Source organism: Dreissena polymorpha, chromosome 13, assembly GCF_020536995.1.
Source record: "Dreissena polymorpha isolate Duluth1 chromosome 13, UMN_Dpol_1.0, whole genome shotgun sequence".
Taxonomy (NCBI): domain Eukaryota; kingdom Metazoa; phylum Mollusca; class Bivalvia; order Myida; family Dreissenidae; genus Dreissena; species Dreissena polymorpha.
This window is the reverse complement of record NC_068367.1, coordinates 63,984,129-64,008,969: the sequence shown is the minus strand read 5'-3', so window position 1 is coordinate 64,008,969 and position 24,841 is coordinate 63,984,129. Positions and strand designations below refer to the sequence as shown.

Genomic DNA, 24,841 nt, shown 5'->3' with positions numbered 1-24,841 from the left:
TTGCCATTATCTGACGGCTCTACTTGCCAGTAACAGACCGCTCTACTTGCCAGTAACTGACGGCTTTACTTTCCAGTAACTGACCACTCTACTTGCCATTAACAGACCGCTCTACTTGCCAGTAACTGACGGCTCTACTTGCCAGTAACTGACCACTCTACTTGCCATTAACAGACCGCTCTACTTGCCAGTAACTGACCGCTCTACTTGCCAGTAACTGACGGCTCTACTTGCCAGTAACTGACGGCTCTACTTGCCAGTAACTGACCGCTCTACTTGCCAGTAACAGACCGCTCTACTTGCCAGTAACTGACCGCTCTACTTGCCAGTAACAGACCGCTCTACTTGCCAGTAACTGACGGCTCTATTTGCCAGTAACTGACGGCTCTACTTGCCAGTAACTGACCACTCTACTTGCCATTCTTCTTGCCAGTAACTGACCACTCTTCTTGCCAGTGAATGACTGCTCTACTTGCCAGTAACTGACCGCTCTACTTGCCAGTAACTGACGGCTCTACTTGCCAGTAACTGACCACTCTACTTGCCATTCTTCTTGCCAGTAACTGACCACTCTACTTGCCAGTGAATGACTGCTCTACTTGCCAGTAACTGACTGCTCTACTTGCCAGTAACTGACTGCTCTACTTACTAGTAACTGACTGCTCTACTTGCCAGTAACTGACCACTCTACTTGCCAGTGAATGACTGCTCTACTTGACAGTAACTGACAGCTCTACTTGCCAGTAACTGACAGCTCTACTTGCCAGTAACTGACAGCTCTACTTGCCAGTAACTGACAGCTCTACTTGCCAGTAACTGACTGCTCTATTTGCCTAAGTAACTGACCGCTCTACTTGCATCAGAGGTCACAATATACTAAATAGTTTCCCTATATAATTCAATGTAAAAGCGAAAACTTTGAGCGAAAATAAATGCAACATTTTGCACATAGAGACCCCCATAACCATACCTTTTCTTAAAGGCCATTCTAAGCGGAATCAATTTATGCAATAAAAAAGATATGTCATGTTCAAACCAAAAAAGAACTTGACGCTAATCAAAATCGACTGTTTTTGCATTTTTTTTCTGGCCGTTTCTTAGTGGAATGTAACCTTTTTCAGTGCAATGCTTTACTAAAGTCTCCAAGTTTATCATATTTCAGGGAGTGGGTTGTGAACACCTATTTATGCCCTACCATTATCTCCGAAAGATAAAACCCGAACAATAGTTTAAGATGTAAAACATGCCTTTGGGTCAACTATGATATTTTTTTAGAGAGTACAGCCCTACATGAAACGAGTATTTAGTATATTGTAACCTATAAGACAACGTTTACTGTTAACATCGCGAAAAACAAGCATTTCTCGATACTTATAAACCTATTTTCTATGTGCATGCCGAATTTCAGACCGATCTTTCACGTAGAAATGCTTAAAAATGCATTTTATTATAACGCCTGATAAGCCATCTGGCTTTCGCGGTCGGAGCTTTGATTTATAACGGGCGTTCAGGAGTAAAACGATTAGCCTAAATAATAACAATCGGTCAAAATACTGGAATATTGTTACAAGCTATGTAGAAAAAGAAGTAAACAACTATAAAAAACGTGTTCATGAGTTCTTTCAGCACAAATTGTTGCGATTTGAGATGCTCAATATGAGTTTGTGTACGTTTTTTCTCTTATTTTCCTCTGAAAACGCTTTTTTTTCTTAAAAACTCACAATGCTCCTTAAATTCATGAAACACACGCATTTATTCCGTGAAATTTGCCATAACGCGTAATATCCCACCCCAAATATAATGATTTTCTGTAAAAACAGCTCCTTTGTGACTAGGCCAGGTTTGCGTTTAGGTCACAATATACTAAATAGTTTCCCTATATAATTCAATGTAAAAGCGACAACTTTGAGCGAAAATAAATGCAACATTTTGCACATAGAGACCCCCATAACCATACCTTTTCTTAAAGGCCATTCTAAGCGGAATCAATTTATGCAATAAAAAAGATTTGTCATGTTCAAACCAAAAAAGAACTGTTTTTGCATTTTTTTTCCGGCCGTTTCTTAGTGGAATGTAACCTTTTTCAGTGCAATGCTTTACTAAAGTCTCCAAGTTTATCATATTTCAGGGATTCGGTCGTGAACAGAGCTCCAGATAAAAATTTGGTCAAATTCTTATTTACTCCCTATTTTAAAAATTAATTCTTATTTTACCCCCTATTTATAAAATTAATTCTTAACAATATATTACCAAATAATTTTGAGTGCTTTAGATTCGCAGTCATTTACGCAAGAGCATATAAGTTCATCAATTATTGACGAACCCATGCTTTGGGTATGTGAATCTAATTGAAAAAAATGCACGCAGCGAGGACTTTTGACACTGAAATGGCTTTTTTTGCCTTCCACGCTTCAATACACCGCTTCAGTCGGCCATTTAGATGTTTTCTGTAAAACGGTCACTCACACTTCGGCTTTATATAGGTCATAATGGCCTTTTGGTAGCCGTTAAAGTCATATCAAATACTATATTTAACATTTAATTTAAATGGCATTTTGAATATGTATACAGTATATTACTTGTGTATAAAAATTACGATAAGTGTAATTAAAAAGGTACAATAAACAGTAATGACTCGCCAGCAAATCTAGGAGAACTGAAGACCGTTTGGCCTTTCGTACGTTATTAGGTGTGGCTCTTCCTCACAGCAAACGCTTGAGTGACGTTGATTTAAAATTGTAGTTTTAATTGAGCGCCTAGACGAGCCAGAACCGAGATGAAATGTTTACCATACATAATTTGCTACTGGAAGTTTTACGCACATTCGAAAATTTCGATTTCGTGTTTAATTTTTTCAATCCGTAACTTTACGCAAAGATTTTAAATCTAAATCGTTATTTAAGAAATTAAATTCGTTTTTACGCCTTTACGCATGTTATCTGGAGCACTGGTCGTGAACACCTATTTATGCCCTACCATTATCTCCGAAAGATAAAACCCAAACAATAGTTTAAGATGTAAAACATGCCTTTTGGTCAACTATGATATTTTTTTAGAGAGTACAGCCCTACATGAAACAAGTATTTAGTATATTGTAACCTATTATCAGAGGCAAGGGATTATAGGATTGCTCTACACATAATTTCATAACCAATCCCCACACAGGCTATGTAATCAAAAAAGGATCATCCAATTTGTAGTCAATTGATAAAAATGCACAACCTGACACAAATAATAATTATACAGACATTTCGGGTCTTCACGTTTCTGAACAGTTTATTAACATAATTTAAATGTACAACTTATATAAGATAAATGACCAATTAGGTTTCTGTAATTTGTCAAACCTCACAAACTTATGTTATCATTTAATTTTTAAAATATTCACAGCTCTTAATTTTCATTTTTAACATTGACTGACAGAAATCAAAATCAATTGCAAAGTTTTTCATTTTCCACATTGAAACTGATCATACTAATAATTGATGTAAATCACCTTTTTATGTTTATTAATGTTGACAAGCAAAAAAGAGTAAACAAAAAGCAACAATATAAAACAACTTACTGAAACTGCATCTTAACTTTTTTTTTTAAAGAAAACTCCTTTTCCAAGACAAAAAGCAATTAAACTGTTAACATGTAACATATACATACCATCAACTCCAAATTTATACCACTTTTTTGTTATGTTTTATTGCAAACAAAATCTAGACATCTTAAGCATATTGCATGCAGTTTGACAATGAATCATTAAAAATTTTCCAGATTATTATAGCCATAGCAACATTACTTTGAATCAGTTTTTCAATACAAATATTGTTAAGTAATACAGCTTTTAAGACAGCATGCATTTTGACCATTCCTTATCCATTTAATCCCTTGTTTACCAATCTACACACAAAGCTTTTCATTACTGACACTTTGACAATGATGGATTGTGAGATTAAAGCAGCAATTTTCACAGTTTTTATTTGTTAAACAATAGTCTTTTAGAAGGATCATATATGGGCTAATATTGATTGTACCAGCAAAAGTAAATGGTTTTCACCATTTAGATACATCTAAGAGCAAGTTATTTCAAGGGAGACAACATAACATTCAGGAATTACACATATTAAGCACAGTAAAAACTTGATTGTTTCCCATTTCAATAGTAATGAGAAGACAATAATTATTGTAAAGATACAAAAAACATTTTAACATGAATACAAAGCTTTTGTAAACAGTATGTATTTATCATACATAATATTTTTAGATAAAATTCTTAAAAACAGCCATTTTTGTTATATGTTTAGACAATAAAGGTTTTAAATCAATGTGATTCCTTGCCACAATGACTCCTGATAATTGCAGTTAATGGCAACAAAATAATGAACTACCGGTAATACAACTTTTGCACTTATGATGATTTCTGCTACCTTTGACATGAGCTTGGATGGTGGTCACCATATCAGACAGATAAGATGCGAACATTGAATACCTTTCAGTAAAATACTAAATAGCTGGACAATACAGCTATAATTCTAAATTTGTCTCAACTTTCTTGAATCTAGTAAGTTGATCAGTAAGGAGTGCTGTAAGCCACACCGGGTCCTCACGCAAGAATTACACACACATAAGATTACAATCATCAGTCCGCACAGGCTATTCAGGGAGGACACTTTCGAACTAAATTGGATTTTTGCTAAGAAGAGACTTCATTTAAATGAAAAATGTCATAAAAGCGGAAAGTGTCGTCCCTGATTAGCCAGTGTGGACTGCACAGGCTAATCTGGGATGATACTTTACGCACATGCATTAAGCCCAGTTTTCTCAGAACGTCAAACAAATAGTCATTGGCACTAAAACACAATGTACTGGAATAAAAACATTACCACAAAACAGTTGTACTTTGAAATAGACAGCTGACAGTGATGTCCTATGATAAACAAAAAAGTTATTATTTTTTGTTTATATCCGATTTTTGGCTGTTTCCAACAGTCCTTGAGTCGTATCAGGACATTCAGTAAACTTAATCGCGCTTGGCCTGGGTAAGCTGGTTTACCAGTACAAAGTTCACATACTTATACCAGTAAATCATAACTATTTAACTTGAAAAAGAGGTAGGGAGAGAATTGCCATAGAAATAATTTCACGCAAGAAATATACCTGGGCCAGAAATGGACCCAAACCATCAGATTTGAAGTCCAGTACTTTAACAACAGACCTAGCCAGACCAGTCACAAGTAGATGAAATAACTCAATTTATACAAGACTCCATAAAAAAAAATTAATTCCAAAACAAGCTGCCACAGCGTAGTAGATATAGTGTCCACCTAGGGATCCCAATGTCCATGGTTTGATTCCCAAAGTGGGAGCGTTCTTTAGACACCTAGTACTGGTTCTATCCAGGAAACAGACTAGAGAGTGTTTCAATAAGCCTCGGGCTTTCAATGCAATCCAGCTCAAAATAAATAGGTTTAAACTAAATAAAACTACCTTCAGAGGGGGAGAGGAGGTCTTTCTTCTTCATGGTGCTGGAGCTTATCACGGCCCTTCTCTCATTCTCTAGCTGTATGTACCGCTCGTCCGAGAGTTCCTCCGGAGTCGCTATCTCCTTCTTTCGCTTCACCGTCATCTTGGGTGGCTTCTGAACCACATCAGCGAACATCTGTGCCTTGAGCAGGAAGTCCTTACTCCCCACGGGGCTCGTCACATTACCTCCCCTCTTTCGTGCAGTGTCCTCAAATTCAAGAACAAACTTATTCGCCATTTCCTTACTCTGTTCAGGGGTGCTCTCTTTATTGACGACCTTCTCGGCGGAAACTCTCTCTTCGTTAACGATGAATTCGTCTAACGTATTGCTCAGTGGGTCATTAGACGTTACACTCGATTGCATGTCCTCAAACGCAGAATCTGGACCTGACCTGTCGCTATTCGGGCTCCCGAGTCTCTCGATATAGGATATCAGTTGGATACCTCCATCATTTTCATTGGTCTCTGTTGGCACATCATTTGTCTCATTTTCTCCTGCAAAAACATTCAGTAAAACCCAGATTTAAAAAAAATGCAATCATAAGTGTGAAATAACTATGATTGCATGCATTTGACAAATACACAAGCAGGAATGTTTGATGAACACACATGCCCTCCCATTAGTGATTGATATCCTGTTCATCTCTGTATCGAAATGCCATGGTAATAAGCAATAACAAGCCAATTTGTTGAATTGATATCCCCCGCAAATATGATTCTGGACCATAAGTGTTATATTTGACACTAAAAAAGCATTTTTTTAAGATACAAAGGGCCATAACTCCGTTATTAACAGATGGTGTACAATGCCATTTGGCATGCATCATCCTCTTATCCATATATATACTCTTCTACCAAGTTTCAATGAAATCCGCCAAAGCACTTCCAAGATATGGCTCCGGACACAAAAGTGCCGGACGGACAGACAATGCCAAAACAATATCCCTCCGCCGTTGGCGGGGGGAAAAAAAACACAAGAATATCTGTGAAACTGATGGATGCTCCCCAATGATGCGCTTTGTCAATCTATGTGTTAATTGTGTGGAAACTAATTATTATTCAAGGGGCCATAACTCCTTAAAAACTCACTGGAGTGGAACAATATGACATATTTAGGAATGCCGACCATGAAGGATACTGCATGGTTTCATAAACTTCAGATAATAAGTTCCTGTGATTCATCACAGAAACATCAAATTCTTTAGATTGTCATTTTACTTATTGAAGGGCAATAACCACCTAAAAAAAATCTATCATTAGCCTCAGTGACCTAGACCTTGACCCAAAACCTCATCAAAAGGTAGAGGTCCATGCAAGGTACCTACATGCCAAATATGTAAGAGAACGGTAACATAGTGAAGGCGCTATAAGAAACTGTAACAAAAATGTGACGGAAAAATCTAATATTAGCCTCAGTGACATGACCTTGACCCCAATGACCTCAAACCTCATCAAAAGGTAGAGGTCCATGCAAGGTACCCACATGCAAAATATGTAAGAGATCAGTACAATTTTGAAGGCACTATGAGAAACTGTAACAAAAGTGTGACGGAATGTAGGAAGGAAGTAAGGACAAACTGGCAACTGCATGCTCCCCCGAAACTTTCGGGAAGCATAACAACATGAACAGAATCCATGTATTGTTGAAAGACAACCAGGTAAATCCCTTAAAGCCTTCACGGTCAAGGTCATTATGAGATTCAATAATTTAGGATTGTTGCTTGTCATAAGCAACAACTATATGAGTATCTGTGTGCTGGAAACAGACAAAGTATACAAAAATGAGATTCACCTGTGGAACATCAACATGTTGGGTGGGGGGAGGCAAAATATAAGTTTGAGAAGAGAATCAAGTGAACAACCCTAGAAATACTTGTCTACTTTAACAAGAATCCAGTAAACTATCAATCAATATCTATTATATATAATATTAAAAATGTTAATATGTTCTTTATGCTCTTTAATATTAATATTCCAATTCAATTGCTGTTTCAAGCTCGTAACTTTCCTGCATATTAACAGATTTTTTTAATGCAAACAAAAATCTCAGAAATTACAAAATGTAGTATGTGTTTTAGTTGTATTTTTGTTTATGCATTGATCAGAAATAAATGAGAATTTCTAATTGTGTTACTTAATTTCTTTATTTATACATATTTGAAAGTACACAAATAATATCATTTGATATCCATGATATCCATCAAGAACAAAAAAGCATCATACAACCATATATGAGTAATTATATCCAGCTTTGAATAGTTTAACACAGTCGTTATCCAAATATATATTCAATTTTCAAAGCATGTGGCCACATAATTTTGCCTGATAACCAAATAGGTTCGCATATTTGGATTGCTTGACACATTTAAAACATTTGTCAACACTATATCCTACTTTCAGACACTTAGCTATAAATCACAATGAACTGACTCTCTGGTTATCTTGTAATCCATTCTTAACACGAATATTTTTTAGAACCAATTGCAAACGTCACAGAATAATCCGATCAAGCACCATAAGTCTTAAAATTGGCTCTAAGCATATTAAATATGTACATACCTATTATTTCATCATACACTGATTTTCAGGATTAAGCACTTACAGTAATTATTTTGTAAAATAACTGTTGTATTACTCCCCTTTATTGCACTTCACCACAAAGGTCAGGATTGGTAATGCTTTCATTACAACAAGAACCAAACAATTTTACATTAATACTCACTATTTAATTCAGAATTATGTTCTTACGACACTCAAATCAGCACTCAAAGGTGTAAAATTTGTGCTCAGGGACTGGGAGGTCACAGGTTCATTCCCACTGTGGGAACGTTCTCTCAATCTCCCAAAAAGACAACAAGTTCTGGTTCTTCTCAGGCAATGGAGAGCATTTCAATATGCCTTAGATTTTCAATGCAATTAAACTCAAATAAATATGATAAAAAAAAATTACCTGGAGAGAATGTCCCGGTGACGGTCTCATCATCTATGTCTGACATGTCTGAATCAGACTCACTGGACGACTCTCCTGTATGGATTCTCAACTCGCCATTCGTACAGACTTCATTCCTAGTCCCATTAACCGCGTCAGACCTTGGCGATGTCACACGCATACTGAACATCGATGCTTTGAGCTCGTCAATCGGGCTTGTCAGCTCTCTTGGACTAGCTTTCTCAGAAAGTTCTGGAATCAAATTGTGCCGCTCCGACTCATGATTTTGGATATCTTCTGCATCCATCGTGTCCATGACCTCTAGTTCAGAGGTCATTTTCTCTGTAACAGGGTCCTTGACCTGTTTCAAGGGGGTCAAAGAAGGGGCAAATAAAAGAAGAGGGGGTGGTGCTGTGTCTGGGAGGGGTGGCGCCTCAGAACCTGTGGATGATATATCAGAGGATATTGATATTGTGTCTTTGTCTTTCTGTTTGGTGTGCTTGGGGAATTCAAGTATTTTATCAAATGCTTGATGAAAATCTCCTTTACCAAGGTGTTCAGGAATTATTTCATCTATGCATCCAATCTCATCAGGTTCACTGGCCTTATCAATTGGTTTCTTTTGATTTGTTACAATAACCACTTCATCATCTTCGCTATCAGATTTGTTTGCTACATACACGTCAGGCAGTTTTTCTTTCAATATTATTCCACTAGATAATGTCAACTCTGAAATGTTTGGTTTCCCAACAATAACTGGCTTTATTTCACTCTCTAATTCTAATCCATGATTTATTGTGTCTTTGTTTCTGTTAGCTTTGCAAGGTACTGACTCTGCTTTACTTACAGAGGAAATTTCTAATTTTGATTCTTCCACAGGCTGTTCAAGTTTTAAATTTGGCAATTCTTTCATTACTTCATGAAGAAGCAAAGCTGTTGAGTCCTTAATTGGTCTAGCAGGTTTCTCATTACCCGTCTCCAAGACTCTGTCCACAACTACACTTTCACTGTCTTCCACTTGATCCCTCTTGCTCTTTCGTCTGGGGGGTCTATGCGGTTCGCTTTTGGAAAATTCACTCAATTTACCTTCACCTAATGCACCAACAACTTTTTTTCCCCTGTGACTGTCTTTGTCGAGATTCTCATTTATTATTGGCTGCTTAACCAGCGTGGGTATTTTAGAACCAGCGGATGGTACTATCGTTGTTGAAGCAGATGGGTTATTTGGGCCCTGTGGTGGTGCAGGGGCAAACCGTCGCTTGGTCGACGGAAGTGAGGGTGGTGAAACCGGACAATGGACTGGTGATGAGGCACTCTCAGGAACAAAAGCATCAGATGTCTCAGTAGAAACTTCCAGATTTCCACCTGTGGACTTAGGCCGCCTGCGACCTTCTCTTGCTGGAGCCACAGGGATTCCACTGGCTCTACTTGTTGGGTCTAAATTCAAAGAGGTACGCTTATTTTGAGCATCCCTGTTACTTTCAGCATCTAATTTTGATGGATCAAGACTTCGTCTTCTGTATTCACGTTCAGGATCTGTCCTTGTCTCACCTTTAGAACGTCTCTGGTACTTGCTTTTGTCCACTCTATCCCCCTCAGCCTCTGCCTTCTGCTTTGCTAGGTAATCTTCGGGGTTCCTCTGAAAGTACATAGCAAATATTCATCTCAAAGTGATTTAAAGTGACTTTCCTACAACAGTGTTCCTGTAAAAAGATTAATGAAGATCCTGAAATTTGGCATGGAATTTGTGATCACATTCATTAACTTTAAGAAACATACAATGAAGGAACAGATTAACTTTTTCATGAATTAAGTTGCAAAACAAGGGACAAAATTGTCACAAAACCAGGTTTTAATTGTGAAAAAAAAAATCTGATAAAGGGATACAACTCAAACTGAACTTTTGAAATGAACAAACAAAATTAACACCCTTTGTAAGTTTGTTTCAAAATAAATCTATTTTTAGTTGTGGCGACCTTGACATTGGAGATATTGACGTGATTCTTTCGTGCGATACACCGTCCCATGATGGTGAACAAATGTGCCAAATGATTTTAAAATCTCACAATGAATGACATAGTTATGGCCCAGACAAGCTCATTTATGGCCATTTTTGACCTTTGAACTCAAAGTGTGACCTTGACCTTTGAAATATTGACTTAATTCTTTCCCATGACACACCGTCCCATGATGGTGAACAAATGTGCCAAATGACTTTAAAATCTCACAATGAATGACATAGTTATAGCCCGGACAAGCTCATTTATGGCCATTTTTGACCTTTGAGCTCAAAGTGTGACCTTGACCTTGGAGATATTGATGTAATTCTTTCTCGCGACACACCGTCTAATGATGGTGAACAAATGTGCCAAATGATTTTTAAATCTCACAATGAACAACAAAGTTATGGCACGGACAAGCTTGTTCAGCCCGCCAGCCGACATTCGCCAATCTAATAACCAGTTTTTTCCTTCGGAAAACCTGGTTAAAAAACATGACTTTGATACTGATCATTGCTTATTCAAAACCAATATTCCTGAATACAAATTTTTTCTATTTATTTAAAAGTTTAAACCTGTGCATGAGACCGCTAGATAATGCAACTATAAACCAAAATAATTGCATCAACATTCAGTGCAATCCTTATTCATTATTTGATGTTCAAGACATTTTTTCCCATAAAAGACCAAAAGTCTATCAAACAATATGAACCCATGATAAATACATTGTTTGTCTATTTCATGTTCCCAGGGAAATACTGAGGCACTGGGCAGCCAATAGGCTTCACTAAATGCAGCACAGATTTCATGAACTGTCAATAAACAGCATTGAAATTAAATCTAGTATAACCAAAAACTTACATACAGTACGTGTCAGGTAACATATTATGTGGTTCAAAAGCTTTTATGAGAGATTTTAATTCAACTGTTAGGACAATCAAAACAGCAGACAGTTTAAAGTTTCTAAATGTGAAAACAATCCCCCAAAATTGAACTTATCATATTTACTCATGGAAAAATATGCACTTTTTAACTTCATGAAATCTTTAATCTCTGACATACAACCAAAGTAACTTGCAACAAAAGAATCATACATGTACCATGCACAATACATACAGGATTCAGGACACCAGTCATCATTTGATAATGTATTATATTTAACAATAACAAGGGACAAAATTGTCACAAAACCAGGTTTTCATTGTGAAAAAAAATCTGATAAAGGGAGACAACTCAAACTGAACTTTTGAAATGAACAAACAAAATTAACCCCCTTTGTAAGTTTGTTTTAAAATAAATCTATTTTTAGTCGTGGCGACCTTGACATTGGAGATACTGACGTGATTCTTTCGTGCGACACACCGTCCCATGATGGTGAACAAATGTGCCAAATGATTTTAAAATCTCATAATGAATGACATAGTTATAGCCCAGACAAGCTCATTTATGGCTATTTTTTACCTTTGAACTCAAAGTGTGACCTTGACCTTGGAGATATTGACGTAAATTTTTCGCGCGACACAACGTCTAATGATGGTTAACAAATGTGCCAAATGATTTTAAAATCTCACAATGAACGACAAAGTTATGGCCCGGACAAGCTTGTTCCGCCCGCCAGCCAGCCAGCCAGCCCGCCCGCATCCGCCAATCTAATAACCAGTTTTTTCCTTCGGAAAACCTGGTTAACCAGGTTTAAAGTTTTGTTTGTAATAGTCAGATTTTTTTTCTCCACTTTTGGGGAAGATAGCCCATGGCTTTGGAATTGGGAATTTTATCGGCATTTTCATGAAATTGGGAAAATAAATTCATTAGCCTTTTTTTCCACACGAAAAGTCCACTGATTAGGGAAATACTTAATTTGATATAACTCTTTATAATCATTCAAATTAAAAGAACAAAATCATATAATACTTTATAAGATGTAATTGAATTAAAATTGAGATAAAATACGCATAAGACTTCTTTAAAAAACAAAAAAAAAAAAATTGTTTTTTTTGGGGGGGAGGGGGGGGGGAAATTGGGAATTTTTTGCCACATTTTTGGAAAAAAGTATACTTTTTGGGATTGGGAACAAAGCCGAATTTCGGCATTAAAATCGGGCTTAAAAAAAACCCTGAATTATAGTTTTTATAACTTTAACTATTATTATTTTGAATTTTATTCAATACACATAATATTATAAGCTATTATCTTACTATCTCAACAAAAATGTTGAGTCAATCATGTTTTACTGTGGTAAAATCATCTCAAGTAATTAATAACAAGAAATATATACATGTGTTTTAAGTTGTTTTATTTCATTTTTTCATGAGTTTTGTAATGAAAGTATCTATAGAAAACTACTTTAAATTGTATGTGTCATGCAATACTCATGTCGAACATTTCATTTAACAATTCGAATAAGCGAAGATGTATTTAAAATAAGATGTGTTTGTGAAACACTATGTCCCCCCATATATTTGACCTTTCACCTTGAAGGATGACCTTGACCTTTCACCATTCAAAATGTGCAGCTCCATGAGATACACATGCATGCCAAATATCAAGTTGCTATCTTCAATATTGCAAAGGTATTATGGCCAATGTTAAAGTTTTCGACGGACGGGCTAGTGAGACAGTTCAAATGCTAATTATGCCACCCTACTGGGGGCATAAACAAATCAAATATCCCTGCTCTATAAGATCAATTGCTATCACCCTTTTATTACCGATATTTATCTTTAATATGTGAAAATTTAACAACAAAATAAAAATGGCCAATCCCTAACACATATAGACCTGCATATTTGTAGATCTTACTAAAAGATAAACATCCCCAACAAAACAACAAAAACATTCCTTTCTCCTCTCAAGTGACACAAGTAGACAAAACAAGCAAAGAAACATTTTTCAATGCAATTCAAATGGAGAATCACAATTTGATATTTTTTCTCATTTTTCGAAAAATTGTTCCTTGAGCGTGATCTTAACTATACATTAAAATAAATTGTATCAGCTTTTTTTCTTCAATTATAAAGAAAATGCAGGCAAACTGTCTACAAGTAACAGAGACAAATGCACTGCAAAATAATTGCTTAACACCCCTGGTCGCCATGTTTTTCAAGATAATCAAAATTATGAGGAATTGGTAGAGGTTCACCTAAGAAAACTTCTGTGAAGAATATTTTCCATCCAGCAATCAGCTTCTGACAAGACTTTCTTCCAAGTTTACTAGGATTTTAAGCGTTTTGTTGACATGGCAACCATACTATTAGTGCAACAATTTTCCTTTGAATTTAAGGAAATTTGTTAAGGACCTGCCCATAATCATCCTGTTCTGGTTTGATCTGGTTTATGAAAAAAACTATTTAACCCTTTTTCTCATAAGAAGCAAAGTGAAAATGGCTTGGTGCAATCAGCATAAAACCAGAACAGCGTGCAAGTAACTGGCAGTCTGTTCAGTTTTTGTGCTGTTTGCTGCTCATCAGTATCTATTCAGGGTTAGAAATGAAGCCTTTAAAACTTGAATCTAGTTAGAAAGGTCTTTAATTACATTTAACTTTCTATGGGAACAAATGTGTCAAAATATTATCTTAGTGGTAAAGAGTTAATGAAATTCTCCACAAGCAATTCAATATGCCAGCAGACTGCCAGCAGATGAAACTGACCAGAACGGCTCACCTGAGCATCAAAACTCAGGTTCAACACCCTTCTCTGACCCAACTTACCGGTAATTAACATAGCATTTGCATGAGATGTTAAACCAAGATGCAGTGTACTATGAGATCCAATTTTCATTTCAGATTTAAACCAATGCAGCCAAACAAATAAAAACAACAATGCAGTTTTCAAAAGATGGCAAATCATGCTCATGGTCATGCATGGTGGCCTGCATGATACAGCTTAGTATTCAATGAAAACATTGTATATAAGAAGACACTTAGTCACACAGTCGTATCAATTAACATCCAAGCAATGAAGAGATAATTATCATTTTGGGATAATTAATGCAAGATACCAGTCAGATAGCATTAACCATTTACCACTTAGAGATGTATTTTGAAGCATTTGTTGTCCCTTAGAAAGTTACATTTAATTTAATACCTTTCTTTACTAAATTCATGGTTTAAAGGCATCATTTTCAACCCTTAGTTACTGACGAGCAACAGCATAAAACCTGAACAGATGTGAGTTACTCGCAGACTGTTCTGGTTGTATGCTGGTTGCAAAAGCCATTTTCACATTGGTAACCTTATGGGGTAAAGTGTTAACTGTAGAAACTGCATAATTATTCAAACATGTATACCCTGCACTGAACCATTAACAGAGGCTACATGAAAATGAACTTTTTTCGTAGAGAACCTTGTTTATTTTTCAAACAATTATCATTTTTAGAATAATAATTACAATAATTATAATATTAAGAGCAATAAAACTTCAAACAAAAATAATAATTCTAATTTTATTTTCATTGGTATAACCAGTAAAAGTATACAATTATTTTTACAAGTAATATCCTATTAGAATTATCATCAGTATGATGCTGTTTTATAACTATTTATTTATTATTATAATTATTATTAATATTATTACTATTATGAAACATGTTTTTTGCCCCCCCCCCCCCCCCCTTAAAAAAAATTACATGTTAATAATGCTTGCAATAAAATTGTAAGTAATATTCTTTACAAATCAATAACCTTAAGTTTACAAAATTGATTATATTCCAATTATTAATACTGAAATCACATACCCAAATAATACTATACAATAAATCTGTGATCAGATCCTGATCATCAACGCATGGTCATTTATTCATAATCTTGTGCATTATCCTGCAGCTTTGCCTCGGACTGATCAACAAATGCAGAATGTAACCCAACTTGCTCATCATTCAACTAATTACGCATGACAAGTGTCACCATGATAGTCAACAGTATAACAAACTATTGAGCATAAATCAGATAAAACACAAAATTCACCCCAAATGCGTCAACTTGTCATCGTTTGCATAAATATTTTACGTACCTATCATGATTATAAACAAGAGGGCCAAGATGGCCCTAGTTCGCTCACCTGAGAGGAGTCGGTTCATTCAATCTTTACCAAATGTCAAACTTGACCTAGATATTGTCCAGACAAACATCCTGGTCAAGTTTCATCATTATTTCATCTGCGAGTCATGATCAATGTACCAATGAAGTTTCATGATCCTAGGCATAAGCATTCTTGAGTTATCATCCGGAAACCACTTTTCTAAGTTGAGTCACCGTGAACTTGACAGCCATTGTGTGAATACAATTTTTGGAACTGTGACCTTGACCTTTGACCTAGCAGTGTTTTTTTTCACCATTTTGGGAATGGGGCCAGGTCCCTTTGGATAGGGAAAATTCGCGGTGTTTTGACTAAAATTGGGACTTTAGTGTTGTTGTTGTTTTTCTAACAAATGTTTCAAAATTTAGGATACAAGTTTGTCCAGTATTATTTTTACTAAGGTTGATCTTATATGGATGGGTGATGAACAAAATATTGATCAAAAAAAAAATAATTTTTTTTTGGGGGGGGGGGGGGGTTCCATTTGGGAAAAATATATACTTTTTTCCATTGGGAATGGGTCCGGTTACTGGACCCAATTTTGAATGAAAACAAGGGCTGTTTGTTAAACATGCATGCCCCCCATATGGGCTCTCAGTTGTAGTGACAGCCATTTTGTAAATATGTTTTTTGTCACTGTGACCTTGACCTTTGACCTAGTTACCTGAAAATCAATAGGGGTCATCTGCGAGTCATGATCAATGTACCTATGAAGTTTCATGATCCTAGCCATAAGCTTTCTTGAGTTATCATCAGGAAACCATTTTACTATTTCGGGTCACTGTGACCTTGACCTTTGATCTAGTGACCTCAAAATCAATAGGGGTCATCTGCGAGTCATGATCAATGTACCAATCAAGTTTCATGATCCTAGGCATAAGCGTTCTTGAGTTATCATCCTGAAACCATTTTACTATTTCGGGTCACCGTGACCTTGACCTTTGACCTAGTGACCTGAAAATCAATAGGGGTCATCTGCTAGTCATGATCAATCTACCTATCAAGTTTCATGATCCTAGGCATAAGCGTTCTTGAATTATAATCTGGAAACCATTTTAATATTTCGGGTCACCGTGACCTTGATCTTTAACCTAGTGACCTGAAAATCACTAGAGGACATCTATGAGTCATGATCAATGTACCTATGAAGTTTCATGATCCTAGGCCTAAGCCTTCTTGAGTTATCATCCGGAAACCATTTTACTATTTCGGGTCATCGTGACCTTGACCTTTGACCTAGTGACCTGAAAATCAATAGGGGTCATCTACGAGTTATGATCAATGTTCCTATGAAGTTTAATGATCCTAGACCTGAGCGTTTTTGAGTTATCATCCGGAAACCATTTTGCTATTTCGGGTCACAGTGACCTTGAGATTGGACCTAGTGACCTGAAAATCTATAGGGGTTATCTGCGAGTCATAATCAATGTAGCTATGAAGTTTCATGATCCTAGGCATAAGCGTTCTTGAGTTATCATCCGGAAACCATTTTACTGCTTTGGGTCACTGTGACCTTGACCTTTGACCTAGTGACCTGAAAATCAATAGGGGTCATCTGCCAGTCATGATCAATGTATCTATGAAGTTTCATGATCCTAGGCATAAGTGTTCTTGAGTAATCATCCGGAAACCATTTAAATATTTCTGGTCATCGTGACGACCTTTGACCTAGTGATCTGAAAGTCAATAGGAAATCATCTGCGAGTCATGACCAATATACCTATGAAGTTTCATGATCCTTGGCATAAGCGCTCTTGAGTTATCATTCGGAAACCATCTGGTGGACGGACGGACCGACATGAGCAAAACAATATACCCCCTCTTCTTCGAAAGGGGGGGGGGGGCATAATGAGAAAACTGCCCTCCTCCCAGCAGCCATGTTATTCAACTGACCGGAACCATTTTTGAACTCAATTCTCGTATCAAGGAAACAAATGTTCTGCGCAAATTTCATGAACATTGGGCAGAAAAAAGGGGAATTTACTGTGTTCACATGTTTTCACTATATACATATAGAGAAAAATGTCCCGCCAACTTTCGGCCATGTTTTTTCACTGATCCCGACCATTTTCAAACTCGTCCGAGATATCAATAAAACCAATGTTTGACCAACTTTAATGATGATTGGGCAAAAATTGTGACTTCTAGAGTGTTTACAAGGTTTCTTTATAGCCAAATAGGGAAAACTGCCACTATATACATATAGAGAAAAATGCCCCGCCCACTGGCGGCCATGTTTTTTTCACCGATCTCGATCATTTTTGAACTTGTCAGAGACATCAATTGAACCAATGTTTTGACCAACTTTCATGACGATTGGGCAAAAATTGTGACTTCTAGAGTGTTTACAAGGTTTCTCTATAGCCAAATAAGGAAAACTGCCCCGCCCACTGGCGGCCATGTTTTTCAACGGATCGGAACCACTTTTGAACCAAGATATCATTACGACAAACATTTTGACAAAGTAACATGAAGATTGGGCATGAAATGTGACTTCTACAGTGTTTACAAGGTTTTTCTTTTTTTTGACCTAGTGACCTAGTTTTTGACCCGGCACAACCCAGTTTCGAACTCGGCCGAGATTTCATTGGGACAATGCTTCTGACCAAGTTTCATGAAGATGGGACAAGCAATATGGCCTCTAGAGTGTTTACGAGCAAATGTTATCGGACAGATGGACATACGATGGACAAAGACCGGTCACAAAAGCTCACCTGAGCAATCAGGTGAGCTAATAAAATATATTTGTCTTTACAATATACCTCACATTAAGTTCTGCAATTATACCGATCTTGTTTAATACATGCTAATTTATTTGTATTGCTTATATAAATTGTCAGGTCTGAAAATGACCATGATACTTACAAACTTACCATATTTCTAAATCATTTCTGGATACATTTTTTTTAAATTGAGGTTTAACTATCTATCTGATCAATGGACCAACAATAATTTACCTGTCATCGTCATGTAATGGGAGAACTGTAAGGTAAAAATTCGTCACCAATACATAGAAGTATATACAAACAGCTGACATTTGGCAGAAAGAAAAAGATGACCACATGCAAACAAAACAATGAATATGAAGTACAAAATGAACTCATTTGTTAAAAAGAAACATCAAATGGTTCAGCTTATTCATAAAAACATCAAATTCTACAAGTTTCATATTTAAATTTTGTTTTTTTACCTGAAACTCTACAGGATGTTCTACCGAAGTTGCCATCGCAGTTTTCTTATATGAGTTTACTCCGCACACAGTAGAAAACTCACAACCATTTTTCATCAAACTTCATTTGCTCTAAAAGCTAACAATAGTATCTGAGGCTATTAGTACATAAATACTGCTTTAAAGCTAAACACTTAGCATCAATGCCACACCAATGTCTAACAACGTACTCCTTTACTGATGATGACACCGATAAAGCTACCACTTATCATCAATTCTACACCGATGTCTTAAACAGATTAAGATCAATTATCTTTCTTCACAATCGACCCGATCAGTACATTACTACGCCATAGTATTCCCTGATTTAACTGTATAATTAAGTTTTGCAAGGTCCGCTCCAAGCCAGAATTATGTGCTGTTGAATTAAACTACTGAGGCGTCAATTGAAAAATGTCACCTTTACACTGTGAAGAATCTATACATTATATTTACATACACATTTTTCAACCGTAAACAATTTAGTCAAATTTCATGAAATCCTAAAGGTATCTTCTGAACAAAGGTGAGCAATAAAAATTGTATATGAAGGTGATTGTTTGTCAAACCATGCAAATTAGGGTTAAAAATGCAGTTAATAGGTCTTCACACAAACTACTTTCCTTGCAAACGTAATATTTAGGCCACTATTTGGTGTAGACATTTTTTTTTGGTAAATGTGCTTGTATTAACCCAAAAACATACTTGAAGATTTCATCTCTAATAAAGAAATACTTTACAAAAAAAGCAATTAAAATTGTCAACAGTATGTAAATTTAACTATAACTCTTATGTTTATAAACTGTTAAGAAACTGTCATCGCGAAGTTTCATGCCATGATGGACAATGATAGACTCCATTTATGAAGTTTAACAAATGACAAAACATGTAACATGAACTCAAATAAGAAAACATTAAAGAACAAATTGCCTGCTTTCGGTTATCTTTAGTTTCCATTAAGGTACTTGAGAACTGCATATTACTATTGCAAAAAAAGTAAGCACACAATTTTTTGTTGTTGTTCAGATGACAGACTACATTGAGTCACACCTGGAAATCTGAGTGATAAAGTAAGAGAAATAGTTGAACCACTGTAAGTCCTTGTAAGTAAATACCATAGAAGATTTAGATTACAAACAGTCATAAAATATTCCAAGGCACAAATATATATCCTTTTGAAACTTACAAAACAATAATTGACAACATATTTGCAGCACTGCATTTCAAGATAATAGGAATACTCCATTGTGTCAATTTTACCCACTATCAATGTTAAAAGCACCCACTTATAATAAGGCTCTCAATACAAATGTAACATCTCTGAAAAAGGAAAATATTCAAGAATTATTATGCAGCAACTATTAACTGTAGTATCAAATGCTTAAATAAACAGGAAGGCATGTGGTCATTAGGTCAGCAATGGTCCACCATTAAAAAGCCCTAATCACAATTATAATATCAAGCCAGGTGACAAGTTTGTCACTAAAACTGACCACTGGTCAATGAAATTGTGACGGGATGCTGTCAGTGTTGAAACGTTGCAGGCTGCTGCAGAAATTCGACACCTTCGTATTGGACAACTTGAATGGTACGGGCCAACAACAAATCAAAGCATTCACTTTGATGAACGTAAGGGTCAACAACAAATCAAAGCATTTACTTTGATGAAAGTGATTGTTTTGTGTACAGTTGAACAGTTGTTTGAAATTCATGCAGGTTAAGTTGTCTGTTTCTGTGTTATAGGTAAAATAGTCTGTTTTGTAATAACAAGGTTACAATTAAAAACAAGCAAATTCATTGAATTGATATCCCCTGCCAAAAAAAAGAGTTTTGTCACAGACGTGACGAATACCCCCACATGCCGCATTGACACAAAATATTTTCCATGTTGTCTTCACAAAAAACAGCGGAAACAATGCTCCATGTTTAAAAGGCACTAAGAGACCTTGTGACCTAGTTTTTGGCCCGGAATGGCCCATGTTCGAACCTACACGTCATCAAGATACAACTTCTCACAAAGTGTGGAGAAAATCGGATGAAAACGATTTGAATTAGAGAGCGGACACCATGCTGAATGTGCAAAACGTACTTAGTGACCCAATGACCTAGTTTTTTATCTGGCATGGGCCATGTTCAAACTTGGCCTTAAGATCATCAAGATAAAACTTCTGACCAAGTTGGATGAAGATCGGATGAAAACTACTTGAATTAGAGAGCTGACACCATGCTGAATGTTGAAAAACGCACTAAGTGACCCCGTTACCTAGTTTTTGGCCCGACATGGCCCATGTTCAAACTTGGCATAGACATCATCTAGATAAAAACTTCTTACTAAGTTTGGTGAAGATATTGGAGGAAAACTACTTGAATTAGAGAGCGGACAACATGCTGAATGTTTAAAACGCACTAAGTGACCCCATGACCTAGTTTTTGACCCGGCAAGACCCATATTCAAACTTGACCTTGACATCATCTAGATAAAAACATCTGACCAATTTTGGTGAAGATGGGATGAAAACAACTTGAACTAGAAAGCGGACACTTAATACGGACCAACTGACCGACAGACAGACCAACAGACAGACAAGTTCACTCCTTAATATACCCCCCTAAACTTTGTTTGTGGGGGTGTAATAATTTTTGTGACAGACAGACGGATGAACGGACAGTGCCAATTCTATATCCTTCGGACTTTGGTTAGGGAAAAAAAAACAGGATTGTATAATTGTTTCTTTGCAATTTATCTTATCAGAGTCAACTAACAATTCTGCTATGCCACAGACACCTGAACCCCAAGTTGTCATGTCATGTTTTAGACTGATAATAGATACCACTTATCACTTGAACTCTGAATACTAATATTTTCATCTCCACAGGCTGATGATAGGTGTCTATTTTGAAGCGCTTCAGACCTCTCAAGGCACACTAGTATACGATTTGAAGTTTTGAGAAGAAATTGCATACATATTATGAAAAAATGTATAATACCACCAATAATTGCTTTTGGCTGAAATATTAAGATATGGCATTACCAATACAAGAATTTCCACATGCAATTATTTTGTTCAAATTTAAAGATGCATGAATTATAAATAAGTTTAAGTGTAAAGTCTGCAGTAAAATACCTAAAGTCACATGTTTATTTTTTTTATTTTTTGGTGCTACTTGAAATCATCATTTCAAATAAGCTCGACATGTGATAAACAGTCTTTTTACAAGTGAGCAAAGAGTTGTACCGGATTAGCCTGTGTATTCTGGACATCAAGAAAAAGACACTTTACATTTTCACTCAAGGCAATTTGTACAAAAGACTTCTTTCAACCAGAAAAGACTTTATAAGCAAATAATTGTCCTAAAACCACCATGGCTTGCTCAGGCTTATTTAAATGAAGACACTTTAGGCATAATTCAGTGAACTAAGCATTATTTTCGCATAACGTTACTAGATTAAAATTATGAAACATAAACACAATCAACACATTATTATTTTGTTTCAAATAATGAAACAGTGGCCCAGATAATTATTTGGGAAATAGGGTTTTCACCCTTTCATTTTGAAAAATAGGGTGATTTCATTCTTGAAATAGGGTGAACTGAGTTATAAAACGACGGATTAAGTCAGATTGAAAACGCATGAATGTCGTCGTAAATTATTTGGTCAGACTCTTTATTTTACTATGAAATCTAGTCCGCAGAGCGTTTTATTTAGTTTGACTGTTTCTTGCTCAAACATCCAGGTGCTTGCTGAATGAAAGCATCGCCTCGTTACGATAATACTTCAAAAGAGAAAATACCGAAGATGAGAAAAGCATTTTCGATCGAAGCCATTGTATTGTACGCATCCCATTTGACGAGTTTGCGTAAAAGTCAAATTGGTTGCGTTTTCAATACGCATGATATTGTATTTCTTTGCTTTTTTAAACATTTTAATAGGGTAAAAGACGCAGATACGCAGCTTATCTGGGGCACTGATGAAATATGATAATCACTTAATATGCTGACATTTTAAACCAATATTTTTTTTTTTTAACTTTTATAAATTGGTTGATATCAAACTTAAAAGTTATACTTACAATTGTTCACGCCTTTAAGGGTTTTATAAAATAATTATTCAAATCTTACATTTTAACTATAGTAACAAATGCTTCGTAAAATTAATAATACCTGAAGTTTTACAGGAATCCGACTGACCAAGGAACTCATTATTCCAAATTAAAACTGATTCTAAAAAAGATTTGTCAAATTGTGTAATCCAACACACAGACTAAATACTGGTTAATTCCCAACTGCCATGAATATTGTGGGAAAATTTAATCTTTTGAATTGCACCGCAGTGTTAACAAAATTGATTAATAAATTAATAAAATTTTCACATGCGTTATTTAATAACAGTCACCCAAAGATCATTCAATAACTAATCAACATGGCATCCAGCCTACAATGGAATGTTGGTCGTATTTACCAAATTGTGTCAAAGTTTGATATATTCCCCCAACAGGGAGGGGCTAAATATTCAATGGAAGGTAATGTCCTCAAGTGGAAACCTTAAACGATCTAGTACTGATTATGGGTCATCGTTTTTCAATACAAGATATTGATACGCTCTTTTGGCAAAATTTCTTGCGGATCTTTAACTATTGACACGTCTAGAAGTAGTTAAGGTCAGGGTAGGTGGGTTTGAATTTTCAGTGATTTTATTAGTGTTCAAAATCAAGCCAATGAGAGTTTTGCCAGATATAGTAAATCCAAACAGACATGGACAAAGTACACAGGTTTTATTTGAATATGAAATTACTGAAAAAGTAAATAATTTAATTCTGTTTGACAACCACGATCAGATCTCAATTGTAGACAATGAAAGAACTTTCTGACTGATAAATCAACACAAATTAAGCCGATATTGCATAAGCTGTCAACATGGTATTTGACTGCTTACTATGGTCCAGGCAACCAAAGACCTTGTCAATTAAGTAGTGCATTCTTTATAAGGCATTTGTTTGGCATAGTAAAATTCATATCTTTTAACTGTTTGATGCAACTCAATGAAAAAGCATTTACAGGATGTATTATATTGTACTATTGTATTGCTCTGATCATAATTGTATCACCAAAACTAAATAGCACTACATGTAATTCTAAGTATTACTTTGGTACCTTTAACGATTTTAAATCCATTTCCTGGAGTACTGAAATGCTAGTTTAAAATTTCCACGCAATCACATGCATACAATTATGATTCATACACCAACTGAATGAGAAATCAAAATCACTGAGTATATGCATAAATTAATACATTAAGTTGTTATGACAACATCCCTGGTGTCTACAAGTCAGGGGTGGCGAAATCTAAAAAAAATATACTTGTCCACGGACAACCATTTAGGAAATTCAACTTGTCCGTTGCTGAACTACACTTGTCCGTTAATGTTTATATAAATTATAAACGCATTTATTAATTAATGTAAAACAATGTGGAATATACCAAAATGAGTATGATTTGCTAGTTTTGTATATAGTTTAATTTCAATAGTACATTCATTATAGCAGTATATTATAAACAATATAAAGACTTTCTAAAACTTTTAATCTTGCAAAGCTAGTGTTATTAAAACATGTGTTGAACATAAGTGCACCGTAATCTTAACAAATTAAACTAGTTCAATATGTCGACCTCATCAGACTGAGGCTGTGCGCCGCTACTGGTAGCAATTTGATTATCATCAACTGGTAACCATTGAAAATCTGTTAGCCAAGTTTCTTGAAAAGTTCTTGTGCGTTTAATAGATCATATTTTTTATCATAATCTTTGTTAGTTTTTTTGGGAGGTGGACTGCTCAAAGCTTCGGGTTTCTGCTCCGTTGTTGAAGATTTAAAAAAACTAAATGTTCCATTTTTACCATTAAAGTCGTCTTAAATAACAAGGTAGACCGTGTTTTGATTATCTTACGTTGATACTTTTTATTTCCGTCTGATTGTAAAAATAAAGAAACTAGTCTGTACACTGTCTAACAGTCGGGCCGAATGTTTAAAATGCGGCATGTTCCTGGTCTCTTATAGAATAAGGGAGATCACTGCGCAGGAGAGTGCCCTTATTTTAGCTTGATTGCTCCGCAAATA

The 24,841-nt window shown here is 35.7% G+C and overlaps 1 protein-coding gene across 2 annotated transcripts in view; it reads right to left on the bottom strand.

Moving 5' to 3' along the window:
* The window catches only part of LOC127856627 (uncharacterized), a 146,005-nt gene that overhangs the window by 39,693 nt on the left and 81,471 nt on the right, over positions 1-24,841 (bottom strand). For both annotated transcript variants that reach the window (XM_052392946.1, XM_052392947.1), the window contains exons 14-15: positions 8,465-10,082; positions 5,479-6,009 (exon numbers count right to left, since the gene is read on the bottom strand). In XM_052392946.1, coding sequence (XP_052248906.1) covers positions 5,479-6,009; positions 8,465-10,082 — 2,149 coding nt within the window. The remainder of the gene's footprint in view (positions 1-5,478; positions 6,010-8,464; positions 10,083-24,841) is intronic.